This window comes from Miniopterus schreibersii (genome assembly GCF_964146895.1).
Source record: "Miniopterus schreibersii genome assembly, contig: HAP1_SCAFFOLD_158, whole genome shotgun sequence".
In the NCBI taxonomy this organism is placed as follows: Eukaryota; Metazoa; Chordata; class Mammalia; order Chiroptera; family Miniopteridae; genus Miniopterus; species Miniopterus schreibersii.
Window position 1 is genome coordinate 46,626 of NW_027669748.1, and position 18,710 is coordinate 65,335.

An 18,710-nucleotide genomic window follows, 5' to 3' on the forward strand; every position below is an offset into this window, starting at 1 on the left:
AGGTGGGATGGTGACATTGTCATGGCAGCCACTGTAAGCAGATTTAAAAGTTAGGCCTGAAATTCAAACTTGTAGCAAAAATTTTGCAATTTGCACATTACAGAAGATTTCAATCCCTGATATAAAAAGAGCCCTCAAATATTGAAGAGACAATCTAAATTCTAAAATGAGCACACACAGAGACATCTATCTGTAAAGTGGGCACACACACAGACATCTAAGTCTAGGATATAAACAGGAAACTCAAAGGGATATAGGTGGGCACATGGGAAGAGAGTGATGAAGATCCAGATTTGCATAAAATTCAGGGCTCTAGTTCCCCTGGGTGTTTTTATCTCAATCCCCAAGCCCCAGTTTTCCCAATTACAGAATGGGGATTATCATAGTCTCTAACCCAAAGGTTTAATTCAGGTCATTCCCTCCCTTCACCACTGCTGAGGTCACAGGGTGGATGGGACCTCATTCATAAATGATCCTGTTTAGTCATCTCTTGCTGTGGAGCAATATCACCACTAACCTAGTGACAATACACACTCCTGCCTATCTGACAGCCTCTACAGCCAGGAGGAGGGCATGGCATCAGTGGTTCCACTGATTCGTGTCGCACAAGACCATGATTTGGCTGAGAATGTGCTCCCTTCTGAGGTCTACGAGGCAAGGAGAGGCTTCCAATGTCCCTACGGGTGTGGACACAATCCAGTTTCCTGCAGGTGGAGAACTGAGAGTTTGGATTTTTTGCTGGATGGGGCTGCAGGCCACCCTCAGCTCCCAGAGTCCACAGGAAGCTTCATGACTCGTGGGGCTCCCCAATATGGCCACTTGCTACTCCACAGTCCACAAAGGATGGGGCCAGCAACCCAGCAAAATGGGCTCTGCAGGGTTTGTGAGTGAACCTCGTCACTGTGTCAGTGCCATCATGGGGCACATGTGCTTTCCTGCTGGCTTCAGATGTGTTCCTGGGCAGGGTGAATGGGTTCAGGTAACTGGGGTGGGTTCTAAGGTATCTTACCAGGAGCCACCATTGGGGTTGAGTGACAGTGTTTGAGGAGGGTGCGGGCATGAGGTGCCCGTGGACTTTGAAGCTTGAGGAGTAGCTGCCCAGTTGTCATTTGGATGATCTCACTGGGTCTGTCTCTGTCCTGCAGCTGACCCAATGCTCTGAAAGTTGGCAAGTAGAGCAGGGTCCCAGGACAGGAAACACTTACTGAGCTTTCTCCCCAAAGGCCTTGGATGCGATCCCAGTGTCACAGTCCATGGAAGCACTAGGGAGAAGGTGTGTTCTCCTGAGATCTGGGGCTGCATCTTGAATTGTTGGGGGCAGGAGTCCTGTAGCTGGTCAGTACATGGTTTGGGCTTCCTCCAGGTCACACTCTAACGCCCAGAAGAACTGTCCCTGACCCAGGCCTTCATGGACTTCAGCCCTCTGCTTTGTCCACAGATGCATACCCAGGCCCAGTGCAGCCCACTCCAGGTCCCTGGAGCCACCCCAGGGAAGTTCCTGTGCCTTGGAGAGCAATGGGTGAAATATTTCTGCCTCAGCTCCAGGGGCCAGGGATGTCTAGGACATGTCCTCCCAGATGGGTATCCATGTGGCTACAGCTTCTGAGAGGTCCAGATCATTAGTTTTAATAAAAAATAATTGTGGGGCGACAACAAGATGGCAGCTAGGTAACTGCAAAACCCACCGCCTCTCGCAACCACATCAAGATTACAAGTAAAATACAGAACCACCCTCACTCAGAATCTCCTGCTATCTAGCTGAACAGAAGTCCTACAACCAGGGAACTGAAGAAGCATTGAGAACAGTCAGAGGGGGGAGACGCGGGCAGATTGGGGCTGAATCCGGGAGAGGTGCCACAGGCCCACGCAGGATGCCTTGGTTTAAAACCAGGAGGGACAACTCAGTTGTGGAAGTTTCCTGGATGAGTGGGGATCACAGCCCCATGCCAGGTTTCCAGCCTAGGGTTCCAGGGCTGAAAAGAGGAGTCCCACAACTTCGGTCTGTGAAAACCAGGGGGGATTGTGGCTGAGGGAGCAGAGGCTGCGGGAGTCCCAGACAGTTCTTCTTAAGGGGCCTAAACGCTAACTCGGACATGCTCCCTCTGAGCTCCAGTGTCATGCAGAAGCTGGAAAGAAATCTGGGACATTCAGGGAGGAACTAACTTGCCTGGAGCCAGGGGGAGAGGTGGAGGGGCAGCTTGCCCCCAGGCAGAACAGCTGGCAGAGGCCATTGCTCCTTTGGCAAGCCCTCCCCCCACAGAGCCAGCAGGCAGTCAGGCAGGCAAGCACTTCTCTGAATCTCCAGCACCTGACTCACAACTTTGGCCCCACTCTGGTGATTCCCAGAGACCCCACCCCTCCCTACTTGCAAGCTCATCCAAGCCATTTCCAGTGGCTTTTCTATGCAAGTGACCTCTCTAGCCTCATTTTTATGACTTTCTTAAAATCTCTCAAACAAGCAACAGTGGGCCTTTGTGTACCCCATACCTCTCAATAAGTGACCCCAGGCCTGGCACTAGTGGAAGCCTGCACTGGTTCATAGCTTGGACTCTCTTGGACACCTCCAAGCCCAGCACAATAGCAGCCATCTACAGCTTGCTGTGTAGCTCAAGTTGAGTGGCCCTGGTCAAGACACAGGCAGAGGCTAACTTTGCATCTCTCAGGAGGCCCCAGAGACAATATACCTGGTGGTCAGCTTTGACCATGCTACAGTACAACCCTACCACATTTATGAGTGACACATTCAAGGGGTGGACTCGGTGAACACCAAAGCTCCACTGAAGTAAATCCTGCTCTATAGGTGTGTGTTCAGCACACCAGCTCTTCAGCTGTAGCTGCAGATTGTTCTCAAGGCCGATTGGCCTGAGGGTGAATTCCTCCCAGGGACGCCAGTAGCAACCAAGGATCAACTACAGCAGGAAATTGCACAGAGCCCACACAAGAAAGCACCTAGAAGGGCCAGCTTAGGTAGCTGGGGAGGCTAAGCCACTGGACCCTACAGAACACCTACTACACAAAGCCATTCTACCAATTTCGGGGGATATAGCAGCTCTTCCTAAGACATAGAAACAAACACCAGGAAGTAGCTCAAATGGGGAGGAAAGAAAGATGTCGCAAAGGAAAGAAGCGAAGAAATCTCCAGAAAAAGAACTAAATGGAGCCAAGCAAGCTACTAGATACAGGGTTCAAAATAATAGTTAGAAGGATGTTCAAGGATCTTAGTAAGACTATTAAGAAAACCACTGAGATCATCAATGACATAATAAAGAATCAGTCAGAAAGGAAGGCTACACAAAATGAAATGAAGAATAATTTATAGGGAATCAACAGTAGGGTAGAGGACACTGAATATCAAATCAGCAATTTGGAATATGAGAAAGAAAAAACCACCCAACCGGAAGGGCAAAAATGAAGACCATTGACCCTTTCTGCCTGCCTCCCACACCCACCCAAGGCCTTCACCACATATGAAGATAGTCTAAGGAATCTGGGAGAACTTTAAGTAGCCCAACATTCACATTATGGGGAAGTTAGAAGGAGAAGAAAGAGAGCAAGAAATCATATAGCTATTTGTAAAGATAATAACAGAAAACTTCCCTTAACTGGCAAGAATGAAATAGACTTACAAGTCCAGGAAGCACAGAGAGTCCCAAAACGAGGAAACCAAAGAAGCCCATACCAAGACACATGAGGAAAATACTAAAGTTTAAAGACAAAGAGAATGTTAAAAGCAACAAGAAAAAAGTAGTTAGTTACCTACATGGGAGCTCCCATAAGACTGTCACCTGATTTCTTAACAGAAACGTTGCAGGCCAGAAGGGAGTAGCAAGAAATATTCAAAGTGATGAAAAGCAAGAACATACAACCAAAATTACTCTACCCAGCAAAGCTATCATTTAGAGCTGAAGGTCAGATAAAGAGCTTCCAAGATAAGAAAAAGCTAAAGGAGCTCATTACCACCAAAGCAGTATTACATGAAAAGTTAAAGTGTCTTCTTTAAGAAGAAGGCAAGGAACAAAAGAATCTGACAAACAAAATAGACCCAGAGATATTGAAGCATGCAACAGATGTTTATATCTCAGAGGGAAGAGGGAACGTGCTTGGGAGGTGGTAACACATTAATCAAAGAAATTATATGCATATATGCATAACTCATGGACACACAGACAATAATGGGATGAAGGCCTGGGGTGGGGGTGGGAGTGAGGTGTTGGGGTAAATGGGGGGGGATGGGACACATAATACTTTTAACAATGAAGTTAAATTAAGAAATAATAATAATTGTAGCCCAGATGGCACTGCTTAGTGGTAAGCACCGACCTTTGATCCAGGAGATCATGATTCGATCCCCGGTCAGGGCACATGCCCAAGTTGTGGGCTAGATCCTCAGCAGAGGGAGTACAGGAGGCAGCTGATCAATGACTTGCTCTTATCATTGATGTTTCTTGCTCTCTCTCCCTCTCCCTTCCTCTCTCTGTGACCAATAGAAGCATATTTTAAACATAATACTTGGGGTTAAATACATGTAATACAAAACTGATCATCTTAGTCATTTTTAAGTCTACAATTCACTGGTATGCAGTGTATTCAATCTGCTGTGCAGCCATCATGACCCCCACCTGCACAAATCTTTTCATCTTGCAAAATGAAACACTAACTACCCATTCCTTCTCCTCCCATCTTCTGGCAGCCTCCCTTCCACTTTTCATGCCTGGGACTGTGATGCAAATAGGATGCCATGAAAGTAGGATCATCTGTATTTGTCCTTTTGTGGTAAGTTCACTTCCCTTAGCATAGTGTCCTCCAGATGCATGCATTTGGTCCTGGCATCTATCCGAATTCCACTCCTTTTAGGGCTTAGTAATACTGTGGGAGAAAGTAGTTTTAAGGTGGAGAGGGTGAAGGGGCTGCCAGCTGCCTCCCCACTGAACCTGTTTTGGGCTCCTTCCTTGGGGGCTTCGGTTTGCTCCTGCAGGGATTCAGATTCCCATCCAGCAGATAAAGATCCTGGTCTGGGTATTAGGAACAGAGCTCCCGCTCCCCTGGGAGAGGAGGTCCTTGTTCTGGGCCCCCTCACAGCCCTGCAGCTTTCACTCAGCTAGTTTAAATATTAGGAACATGTGTAATTTTAAACAAAAGTTGAATTTCTAGCATCAAAGGGGGTCATTTAAATATCTCTGCCCAGGTCCTTCCATGTGGCAGGAGTAGCTGGTGAAATGGAACCCAAAAGTCTCCTCCTAGCCACTACCTGTTCCATCTGAGCATCCTGGGCAGTGTCTGCTCCCTTTCTTGGTTTCCAGGCCCAGGGCTGGGGCGGGTTCTGTCTTCAGCTCAGTGCTCCTGCCCTCCCCCAAGAAGGCTTGGTTGACCCTGATGACCACCCCCACCCCCACCCAGGGGGTCCCATCTTTCTCCAGAGGTCCTTGGGACCCTGAGAAGTTCTGGCCTCAAACCATGAACAGACACACACAGATCTGTGGTCTGACCCAGCTGTTCACATGGGCGATGTGAAGCCAGGGCAGGAGGGAACGTTTGCAAGGCTTCCAAAGTGTCTCCCATTCATGTATTCATTGTATGTTGAGGAGTGCTTCCTACCTTGGGCCAGGTGCTAGTCCCCACCCTAGGGTGCTTCCAGACACTGGAAGAGGAATGTTCAAACTGATTTATAACATGTAACCACCACCCTTGTGATTTGCCAGGTGTTCCCACCATTAATTCTTAACACTTTCCATAACCTCAGAGAGTGTAAAGATTTTATTATTGCTGAGTTCAGATGGGAAACCGAGGCACAAATAAGACTGCTCTCAAATTTGCATCTGTAAAGTACAAGTATTGACACCTCATAACTGCTATGGACCAGGCTTCTGGGCACGGTTTGGTGGGGTACCTCTGCCTCAAGGTCTCTGTGATTCAGGAGATGGGTTTCAACTGCAGTTCGACTGGGGAGAGATCTCCCAGGATCACTCACCTGGTGTTCATCAGGGTGCAGTTTGGACTGAGAGCCCGGGTTCCTGCCTGTTGGCCTGGACCCTCCGTTGATTCTCTCCTAAGGGGCCTCTACATAGGGCAGCTCAAACCATGGGTGCTTTCTCTCCCTGTTCCAGAGATATGACAGACAGAGACAGAGAGACAGAGAGACACATCCAGAGAGGAAGTGAAATAGAGGCTGAGAGAAAGGAAGGTAACTCAAGGATGAGAGTACAAGAGAAGTGACAGGACCTCACATCCCATCGCCTGGGTTGTGCTGTATGTTGTTCAGAAGCCAGTTACTGAGCCCTCAGCTGATACACAAGGGTGTTCCTACCAAGAGGCTGGAATCACTAGAAGCCACTGTGAAGGCTCCACCACATGAGAGCCTCCGAGTAAGTCATGAGGCACTTGGTCTGATTCTGGGCCTAACAAGAGGCCACTGGAAGGTTTTAAGACAGTGAATGACAATGTCTGAATTTCCTGTCATTTCAGCCTCTTAAAGGAGCAGACTTGAAAGTGAGGCCAAAGTGGGCAGTGACTCCCCCAAAACCACTAGCTAGACCCAAGGCTGTTTGGCGAGGAGTTCCGTTCCATGTCCCCTCATTCATGTCCCTCTTCCACCTCTCCACTTTGCAGCAGATTCATGGGAGACCAGCCCACAGGTATTAAGGACATTATGTCATCCACACCTGATGGTGTCCTTGGGACATGGTGTTTAGCGACATCCTCACTGTGTGGGTTGGGAGACTGGGGAGGCCCTGAGAGGCAAAGAGGCTTCCCCAGGACACGGAACTGGGGGGGAAAGGAGCTGCGAGCTAAGATTTCTCCTCCCAGCCAGGCCCTGGCCCATCCCCAGGGAGCTGTGGGAGGGCTGGGTAGGTGCTGGTGTGCAGGTGTGGACATGACATGTGCGAGGAAGGTGAGTGGTCAGAAGCCCAGAGGGGCTTTGGATGGCTCTGATTGGAGGAAGGGGCCCACGTCACGGAACATTGAGAGGTGACCTCACTTCCTTGGTGACAGGTCCCCAATAGTATGTAGGGCTCTGGTAACCAGGTACCCACATTCTAGAGACAACTGCCTTTCCTACTCACTTGACTGGAGCAGTCAGGAGACTAGGATGTCTCTCTGTTGTTTCCCGTGCTTCCGAGGCTCTGGGCACAAAAATGCCCAGAGTAAGAGATGTTTCTGTTGCTGTAGAAATTGGTGCAAGTGCCACTGCGGACACTCCTCGCCCTCTGGCCTGAGGCACCCTCAGGTAGCCAGGGACAGCCCAGGGCAGGCCCATCCAGGCCAGTCCCCAAGTGGGTTCCCACCTTGGGCCCCACAAATCTTACCCCTCATCCTGGGTATGTGTGTGTTTCGGGGGTGGTGACGGGTGCTCATCCTAAGCAGGAGCAGGTTGTTGGGTGTTAGAAGCCTGGAGGGTCTGTCATGTTCATGGCCCAGGTCATGCCTGACAGGAAGGGAAGCTGAGAGCTGTGGACCAAGCTCCTCTACCCACTTGTTACTTAGGAGTCCTCCAGGGGTAATCATGTTCCCTCCCATCCTGGAGGTCTTTGCAGATGGCACGCTGTGCCTGATCTGGGGAGCAGCTTTTGTGGTAGGCATGTCCCCCACTGGCAGTGCCCTGGGAGGCCCCTCATGCCCCTGGTCTGGGACCGGCCTCTGTCTCTGCAGAGCTTCACGGAGGGTGTCATAGAAGAGCTGGCTGATGGGTTCACTTATGCCATCAACTGGTACCAGGTTCAGGAGCACCAGGCTAGGAAAACCATCCAGTGCCAGTGCTGGTCTGAGGTGAGAGCTGGCCCACACCCAGGGCCTCCAGGTGGCTGGGGTGGGACCAGAACCCAGGCTCAAATCTGGGGCCTCAGTGTTTCCACAGGCCCACTCCCAAAGACATCTCTACCTCCAGCCCTCCCGATCACGTCTCTGGTAGGGTAGAAATTCAGGCTTCACGTATTCCCTGGAGTAGTGGAGAAAATATTCTTCTGTCCTTGCTTTTTGCTCCTTTCATTGTTTAACTGCCTGCCTCAGGGATCCTGGGGAGCAGTCAGCACGACTGTCCTTGGAGACTGTCTCTGAGCCTCACACATCATCACACTGACAGATGCTGTGTATTTAAACAAATGGAAAGGGATGCAGGCACTGCATAGACTTTTCTGCCACTTGTCATCTCAGAGAGCACGGCCAACCAGTGTAGGAGGCCAGGTCAGGAGCTGTGGCCTCACTCACTGCCCTCACATCCCATTAGGAGGGAGTTTTCCTCAGTGACCCAGCCTTTCACTGCTGTTAGACCTTGACGGGATTCAGTTCTTGCTAGTGCAGCAGGGCTGCCAGGAACATCCTCACTGTGTCCACTGTGTTAGTTTGCCAGGGCTGCTGTTACACAGGACCACAGATGGGGCTGGAGGTTCCTGATGCCTCCTGGCTCAGTTCCCGCTCTGTCTTTGCAGAGCTCCGAGGATGACACCATCGAAGTGCTGGACCACGGGCCCCACTACACCACCAACTGGGTCAGGGTGCAGGTGCACCAGGCTGACAACCATGTCCAGTGCTGGTCTGAGGTGAGAGTTGGCCCAGGTTGGTCTCCACATTCAGGACCCCAAGATGACCAGGGAGGGCCTAGAACCCAGACTTACATCTGGGGGTCTCCAGGGCTTTTCCTCCAGAGTGTCCTTAGTCCCATGACAAAAGAATCCGGACCTACACTCCTCCCTCCAGCAACATGGGAGAGTGAAAAATCTCTCCTCACATACTTGTAGGAATATTAGAGAGGGAAAATCTGTAGTTTCATTTGCCAGTAGGCCACAAGCACATTTACATTTGCTGTTTTCTTGTTTGAACTCTCTGCCCGAGTACCCTAGGGAGCAGTCAGCTCCAATGTCCAAGGAGACCTCTGAGCCTCACACATCATGACGGGAGGAACAAAGTATTGGATACCTTTCTCTGCAACTTGTCTTCTCCCAGAGCTCAGCAAAGTTCTGTAGGCCGGCTGGTCAGGAGCCGTCACCTCACTCATCTCCCTATCACCCCATAAAGGTCGTAGTTTTCCTCAGTGACCCAGCCTTTCACTGCTGTAGACCTTGATGTGATTCAGTTCTTCCAAGTGCAGCAGGGCTGAGGGGAGCATCCTCACTGTGTCCTAATGGACTGTATCAGGTTGCCAGGGCTGCTGTGAGATAGAACCACAGAGGGGCTGGAGGGTTCCTGATGCCTCCTGGCTCGGTACCGGGCTCTGTCTCTGTAGGTCTCCAACAAGGACATTGTCAAAAAGATGCTCCATGGGTTCAACTACTCCACCTCCCTAGACCAGGGGAAGGTGCATCAGGCCACAGACACCATCCAGTGCTTGACTCAGGTGAGAACTCACCTCAAAGGTCTCTGCACCCACAACCCCGAAATGACCTGGCAGTGCCCAGAACCCAGACCCAAATGTTGGGACTCCCAGGAGCCCAACCAGTGCTCTCCCTAGAGTGTCCACAGTCCTATGACAAAGGAATCCGGACCTCCACTCCTCCCTCCAGCTACGTGGGAGGCTAGAAAGACACTCCTCACATATTTGTAGGAATATTAAAAAAGAAAAAAACACTGTTTCACTTCATAGTAGACCATGAGCCCATTTGTGTTTTGCTGATTGTGTTGTATAAACTACCTGCCCCAATATCCCATGGAGCAGTCAGCTCCACTGTCCTTGTCCAGTGACGGAGGTCGTTTGTCACAGGGATGCGGCCTTTCAGTGCTGTGGACATCGCCCTAATTCAGGTCAGCTGCCAGGTTGGCAGTGCTGCCGGGAACACTTAAGTGTGTCCCTGTGGACTGTGCTAGGTGCTCGGGCTGCCAGGACACAGGACCACACTGGGTGGTGTGAAGAGCAGACATTCATTTTCTCACAGTTCAAGAGGCTAGAAGTTAGGGCTGAGGACATCAGCAGGGCTGTTTCCCTGAGGGGTCTCTCCTGGGCTTGTCATCAGCCACCTTCTCTCTCTGTCACATGGGCTCCCCTCTGTGCTCCACGTGTCCCCCCTCCTCTTCCAAAGACACTGGTCCTATTGGATTAAGACCCACCCCACTGAACCCACTTAACCTTAACTACGTGCTTAAATTCAGGCATGTTCTGAAGTTCCAAGGGTTCCAAAGTCATGGAATTTGGGGGACATAAGTCAGAGCACCATGTCTACTTTGCCCCACTGGAGATAGATGCCCCCTGCTGGTGGAAGAACATGCACATGTAAAACCTGCCCAGCTGCAGGCCGATTCCAAATCCAAAGGGCTGTGGCAGTGAGGTTGTCAACAGCACTCTGTGATGATGGCTGCTGCCTTGCTCCCAGCTGGCCCAGGGGTTTCTCACTCACTGAAATTTTTATCTATCCCATAACAAGTTGTCCAAGGCCATTGCAGTGCTCCTTTATTGGCAATGGCCTCCCGGGGACTTTGGCTCACCTGGCAGCTTTGCACTGGCCACCTGGATTTGCACCTTCCTGAGTCACCTGCTCAGACTCCTACCTGGTGATCGCCTTTCTCCAGTCTGGGGTCTCCATAATGAGGGTCCCAAAATGCCCCTGAATGTAAAATGAGGAGAAATAAGTGTCTTTTTGGAAGTCAGTGCTTTTCATAGGCCATGTCTAGCGTGTACACTTTCCCCAAACTGGGGGGGACAATATTCCCAGGTGCTTTTTATCCATGTGAGGAGTAGGTAAGTCTCAGCTAGCTGAGTGGGGATGTCACCCAGGGCATTTCTCAGTTCTGACCTGCATGATCTTGGGACAGTTGACATCCCTAAGCCTCTGTGATCTCATCTCTATAATGGGGATGTTTCTTGAGGACTCACAGGGACAATGCTCTTCATACAGCTATTAATGCGCGGAGGTCTGATGTTCCTCAGCTAAAAAAATGAAAACACGCCTAGAAGGTAACAGTTGTATGAAAATCCCCCCACACACCAAACTTAAGTGGTGCTTTGAAAACCTAGAATCTCGTTCAGCCTGGGCACTGCTGTCCCTCCTCTTGCTCACATACCTGATGGGCTGGGACTTCCTGGGGAGCCCCAGAACTCCATCCTACTGGGATTCATGGTGATGTCACTGACTGAATCTCCCTCCTTGTCCCACTCAGTGTGTGGCTGAGTTAACTCTTAACCTACATGAGGCCTGCAGGATGTGGGCCTTCCAGGAAAACATCCTGGAGAAGTTGACGACATCCACGGCACAAGTTTTCCCAGGTGGAAACATCCCCCACTTCTTCAGCTTCATGCCCGTGCACCCGGCCTTCTCCAGAGCCCAGCAGTTCCTGGATGATCTGTTTGCTAGGTAAGCATGTGCCCCGTCTTTGGCAGAGCGGTGATTCTGCCCACTGCTAGCTGTGTGTCTTGAAAATATCACCACATCTGTCTGAGCCTCAGTTTGTTCCTCTGACAAGTGGGGTCATAGAGGATGAACCTCGTAAGGTGCTTGTAGGGACTACTGTGGGAGAAGCCATGGCTGGTCTTACCTGCTGTCAGCTCTGCAGAAAGGGCTGCTGGACATGCTGCAGTTGTTCATGGCAATTTCTTTCCTGTCCCATGAATAGTCCCCTGACTCACCCATCGGCAGCCTGTGGCATCTGAGTTTGGAAAAGCACATAGAAAAGAGCCTGCCAAGCAGTTTGAGATTTTGCCTAGCTGGTCCTTGTCCTGGTCCTTGGTGAAGTCAGATTAGGGACCTCTAGGGGCAGATAGTAGGGGGCCCCGGGCCCACTCAGACATTTGGGATGGTTCTGGTTAGAGTTCATTTACTGGACAATGTGTATTAGGCTCTTACTATCAGCAGGCACTTTTGGAGACACTTAGCCTAACTCAGTGAATGAAGCAGACACAATCCCTGGGCCTTAGTCCAAGTCAGCGAGTCAGACAGTCACACTGCACATCATTCACAGGTCCCGTCCACCATCCGTCAGATCGGATGTCATCAAGGTGTTCACCAGATGTGGAGATAAAGAACCATATTACAAGCAGAGTGACACACCAGAGGAACAAATCAAAAAGTGAGTGGCCCTTGGGTCCAGAAGAAGGAGGCCTCCTGTGTCTATGGGATTGGGGCTTAGGGTGAACAGTCCTGGCAGAGCCCTGATCTTCCACATCAGCTGATTCCCAAGGGAGGGCTGAGGTCTGGAGGCTTCTACTCCAGGAGGACAGGGGTCAAAGAGAACTGTGAATTGGGTCTCAGCTTCCCAAGAACCATAGGCGAGGCTGGAATGAGTTGTCCCGTGGACTCCGATCCCAAACACAGGCCCATCCAGCTCTGCCTGTCCCTCTCCACATGCATCTCTCCTGAGGGCCATGGCCAGGACAGAAGAACACTCTGGTGTGCGTGAGTCGTCAGCCAGATGCCCAGGGGCATGGAGGCCTGAGCTGGCAGTGTACAGGAACTTCAACCCAGCTGTCACTGGGAGGAAGGGACTCACACAGACTCGGTGTTAAACTTGCTTGGTCACCAGGCTGCTACTCTTAGGACAGTCACACAGGGGTTGGAGTAGCAAGGGGCTGGCCCATGAATGGGTGGGAGCAGCCTTAGAGGCTCAGTCCCAAACAACAGTGCCATGGGAGGGCAGTGTGGAAGGAAAAACCAGGACTCTGTCTCTTCTGCCCACCTGACTCTCTGCAGGGCCATAGCTTCTGTGATGGGAACCTGGCCAGACCAGGAGCAATGTTTCGGGCAGCCCCTACATTTTCCTTGGTTGATCCTGAAGCAGGCCTTTGTGCAGGAGAAACACGCTGTATCACACCTGGTGCACAGCACCCAAAGTGACTGTGTAGAGTTGGAGCATCTTGAGCCCACTGAGGCAGAGTTGGAAGGTGAGGGAGCTGCAGTCTGGGAAGATGAACTGGGGGTTGTGGGGTCAGGGTTTCATGGGCTGGAGGACCCTCAAAGGCAGTGGCATCTATCCTGTCTCTGGGAAGACACTGGAAAGTGAGGCATGTGCATGAACCAGTCTCTCTAACCTGCTTCAGAACCACCTCCAGAGCTCCAGAGTACTCAGGAGCCAGAAAAAGGGCCTTCTCCAGGGCTAGAGCCTGGTCCAGCTGTGCCAGTGCTGGAGCCAGTGACACCTCCATCAGCCCCTCCAGACATGGAGCAAGAACCAACCTCAACTTCAGCCCCAGGGCCAGCTGTGGAGGTGGAGCCACCTAGGCCACCAGCTCTAATCTTTGCTCCAACAAGCACTGAGCTAGCTTCAGCCCCAGCACCCAACTTCCCCCGGTCTGTGACCACAGAACACCTGGGAAGGGAGGGGAAGTGTACCATCCTGACCTTCCCTCCAAGGCTGGTGGCAGAACAACTAACAGCTATGGATTTGGTGAGCAGAGGGATCTCAGGCCGGGGTAGGGGGGACCCTGACTTTCCCTGACCTGAACTCCTGTGATCTGGATGCAAATCACGGCTCCATCTATTACCACCCATGGGTCCTGGACAACCTTCTAAACCCCAAGCCTTTGCTGTCCACCTGCGGACGGTGAAGGTAGACACTCAGGGGACCAGCTGCACAGAGGGGCTGTGCAGAGTAGATGAGGGGGATCACAGAGAGAGCTGGGTGTGGCCTGGCCAGGTGGGAGGGGAGCTCACTGTGTGTAGCCAGGTGCGTGGTCGCCCATCCCTATGCCCATGAGACTCAGCGACCTCAGCACTTATTAGGCACCTGATATGTGCTTTACTACAAGGGAGACAAACAGCCTGTGGTTGTAGCTGCTACAGGGGAATATGCACAGAATGGGGATTTGGATGAGACTGGTGATCAGGTCATGTTTGATGTCCCTTGGGGTGAGCAGACTTAAGCAGCATCCTGCAGCTAGTCATTAGTGAGGATGGGCTGGAGGCAGGGGCTCGCGTCCCTTCCCTTCCAGTCTTGGGTCCTGTGCAGGGGGCCCTTGGTGGATAGAGAATGAATCCCAGGGACCCCAAGGCTCAGGGCACATCCTCAGCCTCCTAGCCTTCAGTCCTGACCAGTGTCTCCTGAAAGAGGTTAGGGACCCTGACCTGGGGTGTGGAAGGGCTGGGTGACACTCCCTTTTCCCCCAGGAGCTGTTCAAAAAGGTGCTGCCATACCAGTGCCTGGGCTCCATCTGGTCCCAGAGGGACAAGCCTGGCAACGAACACACGGCATCTACTGTGCGTGCCACCATCACGCAGTTCAATTCTGTGGCCGCCTGTGTGATCACCACCTGCCTTGGGGACCCAAGCATGAGGGCCCAGGACAGGGCCAAAGTCCTGAACCACTGGATTAAGGTGGCCAGGGTATGTTATGGGAGGCCCAGCGGAGTCCCTACCCTGAGCCTTGCAAAAGGCCTCTACTGCTTTGTCAGCTCTCAAGACTGAGGCCTGAGGCCTGAGCCCCAGCACAGTCTCTAGGTCCTCTGCGCCAGGGGCATGCTGACCTTGACTCTCAGGTCCCAGTGGTGGGAGGCTCACTTCCTACCTGGCTCCTTCCTTGGATTGAGCTAAGACCCTCCTTTCTGTGAGTGTTGGTCTTTGGGTGCTAAATGTGCCCACCCTGAGCATCTGCCTCACCCAAGAGGGGGGTGCCAATTGAGGGGGACTGAAACTAGAGCTCCAGTTCCCCACCTCACAGTGCATCTCCCCCCTTCCCAGGAGTGCCGATCCCTGAGGAATTTTTCCTCCCTACATGGGATCCTGTCAGCCCTTCAGAGTGTGTCCATCTATCGTCTGAAGAAGACATGGGAGAAAGTTTCCAGGTGTGTAGGCTTCTCCCATCATAGGCCCAGAGTGGGGGGTGTGTCTCCCATATGTCTCCAAATGTCCCCTCATATCCTGGAATGCAGGCAACCCTCAGGGCAGGGATTTGGTTGGTGGGCAGAGTCTCTAGGCCTCCCTGGGACCTCAGGCCACCAGCTCTACTTCAGGAGTCAGTTTCCTTCAATGTCAGAGACAGCACTGAGCTAAATAGCAGATTGGCAAGTGTTTCCAGAAACAGAACCCTATGCCCAGCTGAAACCAGAAGTGGTCAAAACTGCTCAGTAGCAATGGGAATGGGGGCCCTGGTGACCAGCATGAGTGTTTCCCAAGTTCCATGGAGACTTTTCTGCTCAGAGGAACCCATCAAGACCCTCACCTTAGGAGTTTGAAACTTTAGATTGTCAAAAGGAATTTGCCCTCAGTGCCCCTCTCCTATCATTCCTAGACATGTCTTTCTTCTGTCCCTCCCCTCAGGAAGAACAGAGTCACACTAAAAAAACTATGCAAGGAGGACAATCCAGCGAGCAGGGAGCAGCTTATGAAGGTAGAGCAGGGCTGGAGGTCTGGAAAGAGAGGAAGGGGTGAGGGAAGCGGGGATGGTGCAGGATGTGGCTTTGGTATTTGTTCCCTAAAGATTCTCTGAAAATTTTCACCCTCTGTCATGATGAACAGGAAGATCTGTTTGGTCCCTGGTCAGGTGGGGGGCAGTTTCAGGGGCAAGAGGCCCAGTCACTGCACAGAGTGGTGGTGGCTGGGCTGCTCCAGGACAGGGTGCAGGGCTGGCAGACTGAGTGCATCTCTGGCTTTCATGCGGGTCCATTTCACTGGGACTTAGTTTCTTCCAGGCTGTGGGGTGAATGGGGTGGGTGGGTACTTTTTCTCGCCAAACCAGCCCAGCCTGCCCTCAGGAAGCCAGGGCCTGCTGCTCCTTCTGCCTTCATCACACCTCCAAGGAGAGTGAGCCTGCCTGCCCCAGGGAGGGGCCCTGCTGGGGATTCCCAAGGGGCAGGTGAACAAAAGGTCTGGCTGGCCTCGGGTCCCAATTGCTGGACTAGAGACAGAGAGGTGTGCATTCTGTGACTTCCCACTGCCCCCTGGAGCACTCACTGCCTGTCAGGATTTTCACCTGGTGCCTGGTGGGCACTAACACGGGCCAGGGTGCTTCTGAGAAGTGTCTGGGGAACTGGGGCATTGTTAGTGGACCCTTCCTGCACAGACCTCAGATCCTACATGTCAACTAGGAGGCAAAGTGCCCTGACACCCACTACCCTGCCAGTCAGATGGGGCACCTTGAGGGTTCCTATTTGAGGATGGAGAAAGACTGCTGCCCAGGGGAAGGTTCTGGGCATTTGGGGAGGTGAAGGCTAGGCATGGTCTTGGTTCTGGTCTGGTGGACAGAGACTCCAGTGGGGTGGGGCAGGCAGGGCAACTCCGCCAGGTTCCCGAGACACATATTCGTTGACGGCTTGGTCCAGTGGGGACCTGCATACAACCTGAGAGCCAGAGGACTGAGTCTGGACAGTGATGGGGCTGGGGGTGAGATGAGGGCAGAAGGGACAAAGCCTCTGGCTGGGAGAGACAGGTGGTGTCTCCTGTGTGGGCCCCTGAGCCAGTCACTGTTCCTCTCTGGGCCCCTTGCCTGCTAGTGAGAGAAAAGGAGGAATGACCATCCTGTGTTGCAGGCATCACGGGGTGCTCACGAGGTTCAGGAAAGAAAGGCCTTTGCAGAGCCCCCGGCACTGCTCCATCTGGAAGGGTAGGGTGAGATCAGTGATGACAGTAATGACACTGAGTCCCTACGAGGACCTGTGAGTTAGGTGGAGGTCTCACACTTTGAGAGGAGGAAGCATGTCAGAAAGGCCAGGCCCCTGCCCAAGGTCACACACTGAGTGCGTGTTGTAGCTGGGAGCCGTCTAGAATCAGACATGCTGGAGGCACAGTAGCCCTGGTACCAGCTGGGGTGGGTCACATGTCCAGGGTCTGAGGTTGGGGTGGAGGGGGAAGTGGGGTGAAGGGAGTATGACCTCAGTGACCGTGTCCTGGACCCTGGCAGAAGCGGCCTTCCAGGCTTGTCACTCTGATGCTGACCCTCTGTGGAGCTCAGAAGAGGCTGCAGCAGAAGGTGAGTGAGCCTTTAGGTGAGTGCTCCAGGGGCAGAGGACAGGGGGCGCTGTCCTCCCAGCTGAAGGCCACCAAGTGAAGAGAGGGAGGTCTTCCTCCTGCATCTGCCCCATTCCCACAGAACCCAAGACCAGTCATTAGAGGTGACCAAGAGGAGGGACTGGGAGAGCTGGGTGCAGCTAGGAGATGGGGGTGGGGCTGGCCTCTAACCACAGACCTTAGATTTGCTAAACGCAGGCCCTGGCAGGTGATTAGGAGGAGTTCTTGGAGAGTGAGGGAAGGGGCCATTGAGGGGAGGCTCCAACGGTCCTTGTGGGATCCCTGGGGTGGGCCAGGAGACTGAGGGTGCCAGGCTCCGAGGGGAGGGTCTGTGAGGACACCCGAGAGCAGGGGCTCATCCCACTTTTACTCTGTTTGCCCAGTGTGTCCCCTTCCTTGGGAAGTTTCTGACTGACCTGCAGATGCTGGACACGGTGATGGAGCATTATATGGAGGTAGGTGATTGGGAGCCAGGCTGGGATCGCCGGGATTGACCTTTGGGGAGAGAGCCCCAGTACTGAGCCCTGAGTTCTCAGCAGAGCCGCCCTTTGAAGCTGGGGTGTCTTCCCCATCATACCGATCCATGTGCCCCTCCTCTGCAGCTCAGAGACTGGGCTGGGTCGAAGTCCAGACTTTCCATGGTTTCCACCCCCTCCTGGGACCTGGCAGTAGTTCAACATAAGAAGGGGTGGGCACAGGGGTAGCCATGGATGGGGAGCTCTTTCTGATGGACTTGGGATCTCTGCCTTACAGGGGAGTCAGATCCACAAAGAAAACCAGAGGAAGGTGAGCAGCTGTGGCACTTCCTGGGGACAGGGGAGGGGTGAAGATCAGGGACGCCCAGGCCAGCACACTCCTGGGCTCCATCCCCTGCATCTTACATCTATTGGGAGGCTTTTATAACAGAGGTGGGAGACCCCTCCAGTTGGTGGCTCAGGTAGGGGGATGGCATCAAGGACAGCTTTCTGGAGGAAGGGCTGTCCATGCTCATCTCTGAGCCCAGGTAGGGCCTGGATGGAATTAGGGGAAGGACAGTGCCCATGTCAGCAAAGACCCAGGACTCTTCCCTTGCCCCATTCCCCGCCCCCAAACGGCACTGTGTCTGCACCCTCTCTCCCTCTGGCCCCAGGAACTGGAGGTAATGCAGGAGATCGTGGAGCTGCAGGAGGCTGCTGAGAATTATGAAATAGAGCCCGAGGAGCAATTCAGGACCTGGTTCCGGACGCTGGAGCAGCTCAGCGAGAAGGAGAGGTGAGGTCTGGCAGGAGTTGGAGAGGGCAGGGGTGGGCTTTCCCTGTGGCCAGTCCAGGGAACCTGTGTCCATGGCTCCCTGGTCAGCCCCAGACCTTGTTGTGTAGCACCTCCTAGGTCACCTGACACTGGGAGGGACACCTGAGGTGTGGCTCCAGGGAGCTCACAGGTGGCACTCTGTCCTGCAGTTACCTCCTGTCCTGCCAGCTGGAGCCCCAGTCCTAGTTGGCCAGCTGAACACTCAGAACTTATTCTGAGACCAAAGGAAGCCAGTGAATGACAGACAGCAAAAGAGGAAAAGAGTCTTAACAGGATCCCATTTTCATGGACTTTGCCCTCTCTGAAAGCACAGAAGGATGGAACAGACGCCATGATCACAGAGGGAAGGGGGTGGAGGTGGGGGGTGAGAGATTAAGCAAATAATTTATTTGGAGACGTGTAACCTAAGGATCCAGACAACACTGTGGGGAAGGCCTGGGGGGGGGGGGACTGGGAGCGGGGGGGAGGCATCATGGGTGATATAAGGGGACCTCTGTTATAGTGTCAGTAATAAATTGTTTTAAAAAGTAAGAAAACATGTTTGAATACAAAATCTCTCTTCAC

At 52.7% G+C, this 18,710-nt stretch overlaps 2 protein-coding genes across 2 annotated transcripts; both read left to right on the forward strand.

Moving 5' to 3' along the window:
* Positions 1–7,501: 7,501 nt before the first annotated feature.
* Positions 7,502–10,028, forward strand: LOC308552080 (uncharacterized protein; the record flags this gene model as incomplete). Its single annotated transcript, XM_081163042.1, has 5 exons — positions 7,502–7,570; positions 7,648–7,764; positions 8,424–8,534; positions 9,218–9,328; positions 10,008–10,028. The coding sequence occupies 5 exons, from the start codon at positions 7,502–7,504 to the stop codon at positions 10,026–10,028; spliced, it is 429 nt and encodes a 142-aa protein (XP_081019168.1).
* A 2,664-nt stretch (positions 10,029–12,692) lies between these two features.
* On the forward strand, positions 12,693–18,470 carry LOC308552081 (ral guanine nucleotide dissociation stimulator-like). Its single transcript, XM_081163043.1, has 9 exons — positions 12,693–12,799; positions 12,956–13,302; positions 14,022–14,237; positions 14,592–14,695; positions 15,171–15,240; positions 16,750–16,818; positions 17,240–17,311; positions 17,986–18,107; positions 18,296–18,470. Exons 2-9 carry the CDS (start codon positions 13,075–13,077, stop codon positions 18,330–18,332), a joined length of 918 nt encoding a protein of 305 aa, XP_081019169.1. The 5' UTR covers positions 12,693–12,799; positions 12,956–13,074; the 3' UTR covers positions 18,333–18,470.
* The last annotated feature ends 240 nt before the right edge of the window (positions 18,471–18,710 follow it).